The sequence below is a fragment of the Sinocyclocheilus anshuiensis genome, unplaced genomic scaffold (genome assembly GCF_001515605.1).
Source record: "Sinocyclocheilus anshuiensis isolate Anshui unplaced genomic scaffold, SAMN03320099.WGS_v1.1 scaffold55, whole genome shotgun sequence".
Classification (NCBI taxonomy): Eukaryota; Metazoa; Chordata; class Actinopteri; order Cypriniformes; family Cyprinidae; genus Sinocyclocheilus; species Sinocyclocheilus anshuiensis.
In genome coordinates this window covers 795,832-811,580 of record NW_015549647.1, presented here as the reverse complement: position 1 = coordinate 811,580, position 15,749 = coordinate 795,832, and the positions used below count along the sequence as shown (strand labels likewise).

General features: G+C 34.1%; 2 protein-coding genes across 3 annotated transcripts in view; one reads left to right on the top strand and one right to left on the bottom strand.

The window, feature by feature from the left end:
- Positions 1-1,198: 1,198 nt before the first annotated feature.
- Positions 1,199-10,193, bottom strand: LOC107659974 (glutaryl-CoA dehydrogenase, mitochondrial-like). Its single transcript, XM_016449112.1, has 12 exons — positions 10,077-10,193; positions 9,411-9,526; positions 9,052-9,078; positions 8,822-8,962; positions 7,166-7,228; positions 6,797-6,967; positions 6,500-6,629; positions 4,517-4,733; positions 4,199-4,302; positions 2,307-2,432; positions 1,934-2,094; positions 1,199-1,755 (listed from the first exon to the last, which is right to left on the bottom strand). The coding sequence occupies exons 2-12, from the start codon at positions 9,511-9,513 to the stop codon at positions 1,682-1,684; spliced, it is 1,317 nt and encodes a 438-aa protein (XP_016304598.1). The 5' UTR covers positions 9,514-9,526; positions 10,077-10,193; the 3' UTR covers positions 1,199-1,681.
- A 1,518-nt stretch (positions 10,194-11,711) lies between these two features.
- LOC107659973 (choline transporter-like protein 2) overlaps positions 11,712-15,749 on the top strand; it is a 20,686-nt gene continuing 16,648 nt past the window's right edge. For both annotated transcript variants that reach the window (XM_016449110.1, XM_016449108.1), the window contains exon 1: positions 11,712-11,931. In XM_016449110.1, coding sequence (XP_016304596.1) covers positions 11,895-11,931 — 37 coding nt within the window. In that variant the 5' untranslated portion in view covers positions 11,712-11,894. The remainder of the gene's footprint in view (positions 11,932-15,749) is intronic.

Below are 15,749 nucleotides of genomic sequence, written 5' to 3'. Positions count from 1 at the left end.
GGTTCATAATGTCATTTGAAAAGAAGGACAAAAAAAATCGGTTTGTACTTCAAAAGCTTAATTACGTAAAACAAACCAGTGAACTCATTCAAAGACGCGATTTTAAAATCAGCTATTTGTTCCTGCGCATTTTGTTTAGATGGGCAGATGGAGTGAGTGTGGTGTTAGAGATTAGTTTTGAACATCTCTCTCACCATCTTTCCTCGGACAGCGACACTATTGGTGGATTTGAGGCGTCATCACCTCAAACTCATCAAGGCACGTGCACGGATCATTCGAGGTCAACCAGAAGTCGAGCGCATCAGCCGCCCTGCTCTAGAGATGACAGACAGATACAGTAGAGTAGACACACTGAACAATGTGACACTGAAGAATAGAACCATTCTAATAGATTTCTGACGATCAACTCATTTTTACTTATTTAATATTCTGATTTTCTTTTTTTTTTCAAATATGGTCAAATGTTATTTTTGTATCACTGAGATAGGGTTAATTCGGGTTAATTAGGAAATTTTTCCCCAGTCATCTCAATGAGAAAATGTGTCCCAGTTTACCTGAATTCACCCCTACTATTATAACTTTTTAATTAATATTTTGAATTAGTTTTCACTTTTATATTTTCAGTTTTTATTTTGAGTTCGCTTTAGTCATTTTGTTGTTTTGTCATTTGTATTAGGTTATTTATTTTGTATGTCTATTTTTTTAGTTTTAGTTATTTTAGTACAACTTAAACTGAAAAAAAAAAGAGAAAAAATTCTTTGGCAACTAGCTGAAGTTTCAGAAAAAATATTTCAGGAGACTAAAGTTTTCTTATGGGTTTAGTTTTCATTTTACTTAACTATAATAACCCTGTTAAACACTACATATGTTAATGTAGAATTATTAGTTATATAAAAAAGGTGTTTTTGAGTAAATGTAGATTTTTATGCAGAGTCTGAGTAGTAGATATACTTTTCTTTTTTTCTAATGATCTGGTAAATACTTTATAGCCCGATGTAGAATTATTAGTTATTACATATTTTTTTAAGAATGTAGAACAGTGTTTCCCAACCTATTATTAAAATGAACATCATTATATAAAAACTATTAATGTTTAACTGTTACGTAACATAAAGTACATACCCACAGATGCATATAAAATACTCAAAAACAAACAAATTAGATTTTTTTTTTTGAATGAATGTACAGCATCACAAGATAGTGATATATTCAATTTATTTTCAGGACTCAATAAATACAACAAAATGTACAAGTCATTGACAATGACCAGCGGGTCTGTCTAAAGTGCAAGCAGGATGTCTGGCTTCCTTGACAAAAAAACAACAACTGTTTTCGACAGTATTTTGAAACCGCTATGAATGATCTTTCATCATTAGTTGTCATGATCATTGTACAATGAATAATGTGGATCCAATACTTTCAGTAATTTAACCACAAGACCATTAACAGTTTTATAATGCAACTGTCTTTGTAACCTGACATATTATTTCATGTCAACCCTAGAGAGAAGATCCCGTTAAAGATTTGTAAGTGCAGATTTTAGTGAGATTGGACCCATTACTAACTGAAAGATTTGAGAGCACACAGAGGCACTTATGCATGTATGTTGGCCAAGTATTTCCCTCACTGCAGAAACAGATACAAAAATCCATCATACCCATGTTCAGAGAGAAATATGGGTTTATTTTCCAACAGTAAAAGACTGGAGTCCAGTGATAGCTCTGCCCATGATCAAAGCATGGATGTCATGAGTGCCTGTGAAAAGGAAGAACATTCTTAGAAGCTTTTCGTATGGTTCAGATTAAACTGAAAGTCTCTACATCAGTGTTATTATCGCTGCCTTAGCGCACTGCATATAAAGCCTATACTGACCTCTGCTGGCCAAATGTATAGCTTTCATGTCAAATGAAACATTTTTTCCTCCCTCTCATACCTTCATATGTGTTGACGGCCTCTAGGTTCATGACATGGCGTATGATATGGTATTCATCTGCTATGCCGTTTCCTCCCAGCATGTCTCTAGCCTGCCTGGCGATGTCCAGGGCTTTCCCACACGAGTTCCGTTTCAGCATGGAGATCATCTCTTGTGTGTATCTTTTGGAGAAATGTGTTCGAAAATTCAATGAACTGCAGGATTCTTTGGCTATGAGACAGCTGGGATTAATCTGACAAGGCTCATGGGTGTTTAGGGCACCGGATTGTGAGCTCTGAACTCCTCCAAATGTTTTGCATAAACACATTAAACTAATAACCAAGACTGAGAAAACATGAGTGCAGGTGATGTAAGCTCTTTGTTAATGACTCACTTCTTTTGGTCAATGAGTCTGCCCAGCTGTAAACAGGACTGCAGGCCGATTGTAATCTCTGTCAGCATGTCTGCCATCTTCTTCTGTATCAGCTGGTTTCTGGCCAGAGGGACTCCGAACTGGATTCTATATAGTAAAATCATTTACATATATGTAGGTGAAATTAAAAGTCAAATTAAAGGTAACATAGTCACATGTACTTACAAGCAACTAACCCTAAACCAAAACCTAACCCTATCGTAAGTAGTTAATTCATATTACTCAGTACTGTAATGACACTTGTATAATTTTCATATTTTTTGCATTTCATATTTTATTTTGATTTTTAAATGTGACTTTTGTGTTAATTTACTAAAAAGCAGTAGGTGGTCACTTTGTCTTTATTATTATTATTATTATTATTATTATTTTTGTGCTTATTTTGGAGTAAACTATTTGTATGTACTTTATAATAAATGTGTTTAATTCAAATTAAGTCTTTTTCATGGGGGGCAAAAAAAAAAGCAGCTTTTTAAAGACCAAATGCAAAAATATTCATATATACTGAATCAGGGTTATTATAGTTAACTAAAACCATAAAACAATTTTTGTCACTTGAAATAAAATAAAACAAAAAATTAACAAACTGTTTTATTATTGTGATATTATTATAACTAAATTAAACTAGGGATGCAACGATTCACTGTGAGCCGGCTGAAAATCGATACAAATATGTGACTATTCAAATCGGTTGGGATGTTACATTATAGCGATACATTTGGGGGTGGGTGTTTATATGAATGTATCTCTGTCTGAGGGGAACTGACTGTCTTTGGAAAAGTTTAGATGATATTTTCGTTTCATCTCGTCTCTGTATAATTCATATTAAAGCAGCGTGCCCTGCTTTGTTTACAGCGGTAACCAAGGAAACGCTGTATCACTGCTGTTCCATAAGTGCCACCTGCTGTCAGAGAGAGAATCTGCATCTCAATCAGAGCTTCTGCTCTTTATTTCGTGCAGATGTTTTATGTGGTATATAGTTTCCCAAAACTAAAGTCAGAGCATTCTGTTTTTGTTTTAAAATGTCAAATTATACAATCTAATTTAGATTTTAAAAACTGCTCATGCTGCATGTATTAAGCATCTTTGTTTGGATTGTGATTCCAATGCAGTGGGTGCCTTTTTTGTCTTATTTATTTGATTAGATTTGGGGTTTGTTTTAAAATTTAAATTTAGTTTTGTTATTTGACATATTTCTGTTTCACAAAGAAATGTGTGGTATTTTGTCCAAGCAATAATAAAAGGACACCTTTTCATTTATATTTTGTCTTAAATCTAATTTTGTTTAAAAAAAAAAAAAACGTGAGAAAATCGAATCGTGAAATCAGTATCGTGAATCGAAACGAATCGTGAGTAGAGTGAATCGTTACATCCCTAAATTAAACAAATAACATTTTCCATCATTTCTCATTTTCATTTAGTTTATCTTGATGTATTAAAATAACTAAAACTAAAATAAAAATGAATGAAAACTATCTAGACATATAATTTTTTAATTACTAAAACTTTAACTAAAATTAAAATGAAAACAGAAAAATAAAAACTAATTCAAAACTTGAATAAAAACTATAATAGTATCTCAGTGATACCCTGTATTGAATATCATCAAAACTTGGAAAAATATTGAGATACAAATGTTAAGTTACATCGCCTAACCCTATATGACATGCATTAATTATTATTATCCATATAAAGAATATTTTTTTGTAATTTGTCACACTTCAGGACTATTCAGATTAAATACAAAAAAGGTCATCAACTGGTAACTAGTTCAAATACCTAAAATATACACTTTTCCTTACACAAAAAACAACTAGTACTAATACATGCATGTTACATGTTAAACTGATAACCTGTCCAGGGTGTACTGGCGGGCAGCGTGGAAACAAAATTCTGCAGCACCCAGAGCGCCCCACGCGATGCCATAACGGGCATTGTTCAGGCAGCCAAAGGGACCCTACAAAAATCAACACGTAAGATCAAATGTCTAAAGAGTGAAGAATCACCTCAGTGGCCATGTTACTATTATTCCACTTGTAATTTCAGTGATTCTATCAGTTATCTGGGTTGGTATGAGTTTTAGGCAGTCGTTCAGAAGTGTGATCTAGTGAGTACTAAGTGATGCATGCCTTAGTACACACCATTAATGACAGTGACAAAAAAAAACTCACAGCAAGGCCAGACACATGGGGCAGCAGGTTTTCCTCTGGCACTTCAACCTCGTCCATTAGGATCATCCCGGTGGCTGAGGCCCTGAGGGAGAACTTGCCCTCTATCTTAGGGGTGCTCAGGCCCTCCATTCCTCTCTCCAGGACAAACCCTCTCACTCTGCCATCCTCACATTTGGCCCACACCACACAGATATCAGCGTATGGGGAGTTGGTGATCCTGCTCACAGAAAAAAAAAAGTGTTTGTGTGAAGTGCTTATTATCACTCATCTGTGCTGTGTGTTCAAGATTTATGTGTGCAATGCAGGGTTATTATAATGATACATATATAATTATAATTTGGACCAAGTTAAAAAAAATACTCTAATTTGTTACAGCCAAAATGGATTAGTTTTTCTCATTTAAGTTTCTGGTTTGGTCAAACATTGATTTAATATTAATCAAATATAGTTCTTTTCCAAAAGACAAAAACATTCAAACAAAATAAAACAATTATATATTATTACAATTATAATAATTATTATAAACATCATAATTAATATTTTCCTTAGACATTAGCCAAAATGTTACTCAATCTAGACCCATATGATAATTTATTTTGTTAGTTACAATTAAATTTCACCATAAACAAAAGCTAAAATATGAAAGTAGAATTTTCACATAAGATAAAACTAAAAACAGTCAATGTTTAATGTGGTTTACTTAAAAATTATTAAAGACAACTTTGAAACACCTTAATGTTTATTGTGATGTCTTTTTAAAATATGAATAATATTTTCTGTTATGTGCTGAATAAATACATACATACATACATACAAACAATAAAACCCACAATCATTTCTGAAGTCAGTAAATTTCTGGAGTCAGTGAAAATACTATTTAAACAAAATGTATTTTAATTTGATTGTGTTTTTTGATTGTAGACAAACTGAACAATGTTTAGATCAATATAAAAATACAATTACACAGTCGTTTCACTTTTTCTAGTGTAGTTTGTATTATTGTTTCAGTTTAATTTTAGTTTTTTGTGCACACTGCAGTACTACTGTGGCTTTAGATAAAAGCATCTGCTAAATGATTGACAGTATGAAAACTGTAAATTTAATATCTGCTCAGACAGAAACATCTCTGACTTCAAGCCAGATTCACATTGTATACTTAAGTAAACAGATGGTCGGCAGATTTCAGTGTCCTCCTAAACCAGCAAGGGACAAACACCCCGTAGAGGGTGAAGTTACAAAATCTAAATATGGACGTAGGTACACGGCCCTCAAGATGATATCTCTTACATAAGAACAGTCCGATGAACTGACCTTCACATTAAATGATACCGTGCTGTTCAACTTCAGAGTGCTGATGGCTCTATCAAGCTTACAAAATTATTGCTGTATTTAAGTAAATTATACCATCCCCATGACATTTGTTTTTTTTTGTTTGTTTTTTTTACATTTTGCATGAGAATACTGCTTTTTGCATATGAGCATACTGAACATAATACTATACTTTTGTATTGGTGTGAGCAGGGTTATTATCATTAACTAAAACTACATCTAAAACCACTCAAAAAATGTTACTTGAAATAAAATAACGTTTAAAAAAACGCTTTAGCTAGCTGCCAATGGTACTAATTTTAAACCTGTTTTTGAACTAATATTGAGCTTAAAGTACTAAAACAATTAAACTAAACATGAAATAAAAATTTCTAAAAACTATATAGACATATTAAACTAATAAGAATAAGAAAATTACTAAAACTTTAAGCAAAAATTTAAATGCAGATGGAAAATATAAAAGAAAACTATTTCGACATATTAATAAAAACTATGAAGTATATTAATGATACTAAAATAGCACTTAGCTGACTTGATTACACAGAAATTCTGTGACGTATTTCCTGTCTAAAAGCTCTTTTTAATGCAAAGATTATTTTCCAAGGCCAGACTCTTCATAAAACCAAACTATGCAAACTATTCAGGGTCACGAACCATGTTTTTGCCCCACTGATGGTATATGTCCTGCTGGAGTGGTTGTATTTGGCTTTGGTGTCCATACCACCAGGATCACTCCCATGGTTTGGTTCTGTAAGTCCAAAACAGCCCAGAATCTCTCCACGAGCTGGGGAGAATGAAAATGTATAAATGGAATATATAAATGACTATTTTTAAAATGACTGATATTCATTTTAAAATGACTGATTTTCCATGGGGACTTTGAGATATGTAAATATTTTTTACAGCAGTTCAATGCAATGACATAACATGCAGTTTAGGCAGTTTACTAACCCAGTTTAGGAAGGTATTTCTGTTTCTGTGCTTCTGTTCCATATGCGTTGATAGGGTGCATGACCAGTGAGGACTGGACACTCATAACAGAACGGTAGCCACTGTCCACTCTCTCCACCTCCCTGGCGATCAGACCGTATGCCACGTAACTAGTGTCCGCACAGCCATATCCTTTAACACAAAGGATCCAAAAACATCAGACAATGTACCTTATACATTCAGTGTCATGGACAACAGAATCAGAGTCTCCTGGAAGCTGTACACGTGAGATATGATATTAAATGAGACTGTGGTTTGTATTTATTTCCACTTTCATGGGGATGATTCTTGTACAGTCTCATCGACAGACATGATCAAGTCTGATTTTACCTTGAATCGTAGGCCCAAGGACACCAAGCTCTCCCATTTCATTTAAAATCTCCCGATGGAAATCTGAAAATTCAGAGCCACAGATTTAAATTTACACATTAGACAACAACCTTGTTGCATTTAGAATTTTATTCAAATAAAATAAAATTAAATAAACCTGTTTAAGCAATTAAAGGCACAATATGTAATTTTCGCCGCTAGAGGGCGCGTATTCAAAAAGAATGAAGCAGGGTGAGGCTGAAAGCCGTCGAAGTGAAACGAGGCCGCTGAACGAGCGCGACACACGGCTCGAAAGCAGCGGCGCTTTTATTATGCCACAGTCGGCCGCTTCCGCTTCTTCCGGTCGTGCGTATGTGGGGGAAAAAACCAGCGCTGTTTTATCATACTAGATACATGAAAAGAAACAATAATGTACAGTATGTGGAAAATAATGTGTTTTTTGAACCTTAAACCGCATAAACACATTTCATTACACCAAATACACAAAATAATGTTCTTTTTAGCAACATCATATGACCCCTTTAAATAATACTATGGAAGTCAATGGCTACCGTCAACTGTTTGGTTACCAACATTCTTCAAAACATCTTCTTTTGTGATCAACAGAAAAAAAAAACTCATACAGGTTTAGAACAAGGGGAGGGTGAGTAAATGGTGACAGAGTTTTCATTTTTGGGTGAACTATCCATTTTAATCATGCATGAAGGTTGCCAACACCTGTTCTAATTAGGGCTGTCAAAATGTATGCGTTAATAACGCATTAACGCAAATTCATTTTAATGGCATTAATTTAATTAACATGCAATTAATGCAGCGCGCATTTTCTGTTTCAGGGTTTCCGCAGATCCTTAAAAAGTCTTAAGAGGTCTTAAATTTAGTTCTATCATATTTAAGGCCATAAAAAGTCTTAAATGGTACAAGAAAGTCTTAATTATGATTTCAAGAGGTCTTAAATTTGGGGAGGAAAAGACAAGAATTGTGATATGGCTTAATGTGACGATTCAACTTCAAAAGGCTATGATTTCATTGTATAAATATGAGCGCTGCACGTTTCAAAGTCAGCTGCTGCTTTGTTTACAGTCGGAGAAACCGCTATATTTCTGCCGTTCTGCTGGCAGAGAATGAATTAGCATTTTCAGTAAGCCCGTCTGCTGTTTTTGTTCAGACCAATGCGACCATCCACCCATGTTTTCATGCAGCAAGCAGCACAGTTGTAAATATGAACTGGTAGATCGATAAGAAGATAATGCATTATAAAAATCCAAACAATTAAGTCAGTAAAATATAGTTATATGTTATTTAATATAATAATTAATTCTTAACAATTGTTTAAATTAATATAATAATTGATACTTTTGATTCAATTTCTTAAAAATGGTTTAAAAAAACTTTTTTGTGAAAACCTGTATTTGAATTCTTTATGATCTATGTTGAGTATAGTTTCACTAATAATAAACATACCCATGTTGATTAGAGTATTAAAAACTTGAAAAGTATTAATTTAAGGTACATTTAGAACAGATAAAAATGTGCGATTAAGTTGCGATTAATCACGAGTTAACTCGTGACAATCATGTGATTAATCACGATTAAATATTTGAATCGATTGACAGCCCTAGTTCTAATACATTAGTTGTTACTAGCTGTTCCACTTACGTTCATTCCTGTTGGCCATGAGGATGCGGGGCATGAGCTTCTCCTGGCAGTATGTGCGGAAACTGTCTCTGATCATGATTTCCTCCTCTGTGAGCTGTCCTTCCAGATCCAACACATCACGGCAGTTAAACTGCACCTTAGCTATAAATCCAAATGGTTTCAGCTCAAATACAGTACATGAAATCAAATTCAAACATTACCATCTGAAAATATTACACAAATATATTTACGTGTTTTTTTCACTTGCTCCTCTGTCTCTGAAAAAAAAAGAAAAGAAAATTTGAGATTTGGTTATTAGCACAATCAATCAGTTGCCAAGCCTAAACATGAAAATGCATAAATTCTGAAACTTGATGTCATTTGATCAAATTTTAGTGTGTAAGCCTAAGCATTTTTTTTTTTTTAAATATACTGATGGTTATGCAGTGCATTTACACATCACCATCACCAAACGACGCCACTGGTTATTAGTTTGAAAAGTAAAATAATGTGCCATAAAAAGTTTCCTGTTTTCTCTACTTGTTTTGTCCTCACAACTGATATGATCATTCAGAGTTTTGGTTATGTTATGGTGAATCATCGATCTAACCATATGCTGCAGGTGCTGAAGTGCCCTGGGCCCTTGACACAGAGATCAGAGAACATCTCTGTGAGTTCACCAGCAGACGCGATAAAGCTGTTCTCAATGCCATGGTGTATTCAAACCTGAAAAAATGCAACAAAATGCGTTACTAATAGTGTTACAGCAACATTATAACAGTGTTTACACACTCACAGTAAGTTTATTTCACAGTGACTTTGAATATTTCCAGCAGTAATTCCTGTTTTACTTTCCATTCACTTTTTGACGTTTTGTAAGCTACACAATGCATGTTTTTAGACTTTGTTTTGAGTTATGCCATAATCTTATGTTATTACTTCATAAATATTGTAAGATGTAATTTTATGCGTATTCTTAACGATTGCAACTTTTATCTGTTATAATACCATTCATAACGTAAGTTGTTACTGTAAGTGTAGTTACTGTATATATTGCTATTATATTCCCATTAGAAAGATTTTTTTTCTATTGAATAATCGTCTAGTCCACGCATGGTTACACAACTGGAATTGCACAACGAAATTGAAACCCATATGAGACACATTTACAGATTTCAGATTTATATTTCAGATGTATATTTTAAAACATGTAGTTGTTGACAGTTATTCTATTCGCCATGCAGTCATACTGGAAAATGTACTAAAAACATAATACCTTCAACGTCTTCGATCAGATGATTTCCCTGTCTTCTGTAAAACTATTTATATTCAGAGTAGAGTTGAACGTGTCACATGCACAAATTGGAAGAACGGGCCCGCCATCTTTTGTGAGGTATGTTTCATAATGCCTTTGACTCTGTGTTTGCCCCACAATAAATATGTAAAATTATTTTTTATATTTATAAAACGTCAATAATTATTTCATACTACATAATTACATACATCACTTATTATATTAACTAAATATGGCAATTGGCAAATATCGAATTTTGACATTTGCAAATGTAAGATTTAAATTAAGCTTGTTTGATCATGCCACATTCAAAATGGCTGATGACACCGTCTGAAATCCTGTGGCATGTCGAAGGCGTTCTCCGGCACCGCGCACTCGGATTGGATGATTAGAAGAGGCTAATGCTCTGTTACAACACACAACAGTGACTGCTGGGTCGGTGTCCTCTGTAACATTTCTGATATGAATATTTCTATGTCGTGCACGTGCATAATTACAGGTGGATATATAAATTCCAAAAACAGAACTCATATGAGACTGATGCTTAATAACGCGCCCTCTAGCGGCGAAAATTACATATTGTGCCTTTAAGTAGTTACTGCAATTTGACCATATTTGCATGGCAACCCATGGCTAAGATCCAGTGTGTTTCAATTTACTTCACTGAATGAAACAGAATGACATAGGTAAAATGAAGATAAAGATACTTTATCTGTGTGTCACGATGTGTGTTGGTTCAGCATGAAATTCCATTGTCTAAATTCTGAAAATGGGTATTTTTATTGTTTATGTTTGTATAAATCAGCAAATTAATGAAAGCGTATTATATAATTATAAATTATAATTATACATTATATTAAAGCGCAGTGTCATAGCAAAAAAATAAAATAAAATAATAAAATAAAATAAAGCCTGTTAATACAAAATATTGTTCTTTTATACCCACCTGGGGGCGACATCTTTTTTCAATTAGTCGGGGTTGTAGAGTTGTTGGGACTTATAAAATGTTCCATGATTTATTTATTTTAGCCAAATTTTAAAACGCTCTTAGAATTAAAACTTTTTTAATTACATTTCTGTAGCTATTACATTTTAGATTAAAACGGATGTAAAGGGTCTGGGAGGGGCGATGGTACCAAGAATTTGCACAACTTTGTCACCTGGTGTGAAACATGACGGTTTATTACATTATTCATGATAATCAGTGAATATCAGATTTTTTAAGTATCGTTAAAACGTTCATCTAATTAGTATTTCTAGGAACCGTCCTGGTTTTCCGCCAAACTGCGTGAATTTGCAGTTTTTCTCACGCCAAAATTCGTTGTTAGAAAAAAATTGCATTCTAACACCATTATCATAGCTACAGAAACGGAGAATTTAATAGATCTTTATTCAGAGAAAGTTATTCTTTAAAAAGTTGTCAGTGGTGGGGCAAATGAGTATTATATCAGTTGTTTGTTGTTTTTGTAAATGTACAATTAGAATAACTAAAACTGATTTCTTGATACGCCAAACGCTGGCGATTTTCAGCGAAGGAGCGTTTATGTTTCATTGGCTGAGGCGACTGTCTGTCATTTTTTCCTGTCCTCTCATTGGTGAATTCAGCCCTCGCGCTCTCTCCTCGGACAAGCGAAACACGTCGCTATGCGTGTGCTGTTGAATGCGCTGCTGTCTGCCACACACTCCCACTGTAGAGCGGCGGAATTGCTGATGGCCAATTCCTCGCAAGATTAGGCAACGGCGATACTGTTCCTTTCGAGATTTAAGTGACTGCCACAAGTGCGCATCCTTTATTTGCAAATGGAGCCGGAGGAGAAAAATCCAGAGTCCAAATATGGTAAGACATTTTCATTTTTGAAGGGTTCCTCCTCCTGAAAGTGATGGGGATGGTCCTCTGATGGAAACAATGACTAATGCGTGGGGCGTGGGTCTCAGGCATTTTGATGAAGAATAACAGTAATGCAGACCTGCACACTGGTTCTCGACATAAATCATACGTGAATGCATTGAAACACTGCATTAGACCAGTGTGTGTGAGAGAGGATACAGTAGGACAGATGTAATCAAGAAAACAATAGGCGTGGGCTCAAACACATGGCTGGCGTAATTAATCTCAGGCCAATAATTACTGCGATCATCATGCGGTTGTTTTATGCGCCCTAATAAGTAAATGTGACTAGAACTGCATCTCTCATTGCCTAGTATCACACATACATTATAAATAGAGTTTTCATCAATGTTGCCTATTAATGTTTGTGTAACCGTAAAACTGAAGTGTTTAAATATCTCTAGGATCATTTTAGTGGCTTGGGCCAATACAATACAATACAATACAATACATATCTAAAATAACCAATACACCTAAATGAAAATATGACAAGGTTTGTAAAAAGGAGTGTGTTTTTTGGTAACTAAATGCAATACTTGTTCAAGTTTTTAAGAAAAGGCAAATACTCTGCTTTAAAACAAATAGTTATTTTACATGATCTTGCATGCTTGAATTCTCTGATGTTTGTAGTACGACCATAGTAACCACATATAAAACCCTGAATGGTTTTCTACTACCATTGTAACAGCAGTGTGGTTTCTAAAACCAGACTATTTTTATAGAAACAACAGGTAGCATTTGCTATAAAAAAAGTAAGAGGCCAACCACATTTTAGGGTTATTTTAGTATCATTGAGATTTTATTAATATTTTGAATTAGTGTTTTATTTTTATATTTTCTGTGTTGATATTAATTTTAGTTATAGTTGTGAGTTGTGTGTTTTTGTCATTTTTATTAGTTTTTTATTATATATATATATATATATATATATATATATATATATATATACACACACACAATTTTTAGTACAATATATATATAACACACCAGAGTTTTGTCTGACATCTGGACATGCATAGTAGTTAATGTTATAGGGAGAGTTGGGTAAGATGAGCCAGTGGGATATATATATAGTTTTTGTAATTTTTGTAATTTATAATAATTTTAAAAATAGTTTTTTTTTTTTTAAATTTCAGTTAAAATTTAATTTATTTCAAGAAATAAAAATTTAATTTTAATTAACTATAATATCCCTTCCACATTTAGGCAAAAATAAAGTGAATTCCCTTACTTGCCTTTGCTTAGTGTAAATCTAAATTTCCAATCAAATATTCTAGTTGTTGTAGTTTATGTACACTGTAAAAAGTGACAGTGAATTTAACAGTAAAAGGCTGTAAATATGCTACAGTAAAAACCTGTTAAATGGTTAACGGTAAATTCCCCTACTATACACGGTGAAAAACTGTATTGGACATTACATGTATTGGACATTCATTTTACGGTAGTATACCGTTTTTGGAAGTGAAAAAGACCGTATAATTTACAGTGAATAACCGTAAAATTCCCTGCGTTACATTTCAAATTTGATGTTTTTTTGTTGAAATAACTATGTTTCTTCTTAGTTTTTTCTTATCAGTTTTGTATATTAGGGTTGTGTGTTACACCTAATGTTGTTAAATGAATGTTTATTGCATTATTTCAGTTTTATGTGTGTTAACATGATGGTGTTTAGTGTTTGTGTGAATGACGCTGTGCACCTTCTATATATGTTATTATATAAAAGCTGCTTGTGATGGACTTTGGTTCATCATGTGACTTTCTCATCACCACCTGCATTTGGTGGTTATCAGTGTATTACAAACATACAAAACAGATTTCAGTACTTCAATAGGTTGGTATATTAACATTATATCAGTTAATTAAATTACGGTATTTAACTGTAAATTTAAGTTAAAACCATAAAACCTAAAACGTTACTACCGTATTTTTTACGGTAAAATTCCGGCAACCACAGCTGCTGTTTTTTTATCGTAAATTTTACGGATTTTTTTTTACAGTGTACCAAGACTTTTACTCCAATATATTTGGTAGACAATGTAGTAGAGAGGGAAGAGAAGGAGGATCATGACCAAGTCCAGACTCGAAACCAGTTGTCCCATGAGCACCACAGTTCTTTATGTCAGAGAACTCGCACTGAGAAAAATAGTGGCTTATAGGGAGTAAAAGAACACATTTATGTCCTATTTTTCATTCTGACTTCTGAAATAATTGGTCATTTCCACCAGCCAATATAATGTGCAAAATTGCTGGGATAATTTCTAGCCTCAGTGTGATTTTCGACCCAAGATGATTCTTGCTTAATGACACTGAAGGTGCAGATTTGATTATCTTGGGTCAGAAAATAAAGCTTGATAATAGACTTGGTTCAGTGGTTCATTTCAATCTGCTACTAAACTGTTAACTTATTGCTTGAGAAAAGGGTTAAGGATATTAATAGTCCTTGATTGCTTCATAATCTTAAAGATCCACATTTAAAAGTATCACTCAAAATGTAAAATAAATAAATAAATAAAAGCCTGATGAAGCAAAACAACATGCCTAAGCTGAAGATTCAGACTCCCTAAAGCCTATTTTCCTGTTCCTGAGAATTTCTAGAACCCCAGTCTCATTCCTGAACTTCACTTGAAGGTTTTTTGAAATTCTGCTTTGGAGAACAAGTTGTAACGTGATTTATAGGAGTCTGGGCAGGAGTGAAGTATACTCATCTTCTTCTGGATTGCATTACAGTCTCTTAACCACATGAACACCAGAGATCATTATAGTAAATCTCTGACTAAGACTATGGGAAGTGCCTCCTCATGATGTCTGTGCAGAGACTCTAACTTTTATAAGGCTCGTTCATGAATGACAATGATACACTTCTCTCCAGTTGCCTAGCAATCTCACAACATTACAATGCCCTTATAAGTACAAAGGCATCTCAAATATCCGTGCCCCTTATTGTGTCTGGAGATCACGTGACTTTGCGGGTGGAAAAGGTCAGTTTGAAACAGGGGCCAAAGTGTGTGATTGGAATCAAGCAGTAGGTTGCCTTCTGACCATACGTCTGATCAGATCAACCTTGAAAATAATGCACGATCTGTAGAAGAGACAGAGCAAATTGATAACACACAAACATGCCTTTGCACATAAACAACAGCTGTGCACTACAGATTGGCGTTATGAAAATAGCTCTCTCTTTTTGGTGCTTAAAATGTCAATATGATCTCTTGTAAATTCCCCCCAGATACCCTGATGCTGTTGAGCGCTGCTTTTAACAGCACAGCTGTCACTGATCTAACTTGCATGGAAGGGTTTATTTGTTGGAATGTTGGAAGTAACATCGTGTGGCCTGACTTCTGGTGTTTCTGTATTGATCATCCACTTGGTAACCTGGACTTTCTATTACTGAAGAGCTTGTGTAAAAAACAATTGTCTACACATCATTGAAATAAAAAAAATTGACCATTAGTGTAACCATAAATCCTCTACATGTGTCAAAATTGGCCAGAAATAACCTTGATTTTTTAGAACTTGATTTCAGTTTGAATGAATTGAAGAAAATGCATTCATATTCACACCGTGTCCTTATCAGACATGATGCCACGAAATGTGATAAACGTATCTTTTCCATGTTAATCAGAGTTCGTTTGAATGTCATTTGTGTGACCTTTGTAGCCATACTGAAGGTGACAATGGATCGTTTACCTCAGACAGAGTTGCCAGGTTTTCACAAAAAAATCTGCCCAATTGCTCCTCAAAACTAGCCCGAAATTAGCCCAATTGCG

Excerpts from the sequence above, each read along its gene's own strand:
- LOC107659974 (XM_016449112.1), bottom strand. The coding sequence starts at position 9,513 with ATGGCATTGAGAACAGCTTTATCGCGTCTGCTGGTGAACTCACAGAGA. Across the intron at positions 4,734-6,499 it reads ATCAGTGGGGCAAAAACATG|GATCACCAACTCCCCATACG; the intron begins GTTCGTGACCCT and ends TTCTGTGAGCAG. Across the intron at positions 2,095-2,306 it reads AGACTCATTGACCAAAAGAA|ATACACACAAGAGATGATCT; the intron begins GTGAGTCATTAA and ends TTTCTCCAAAAG.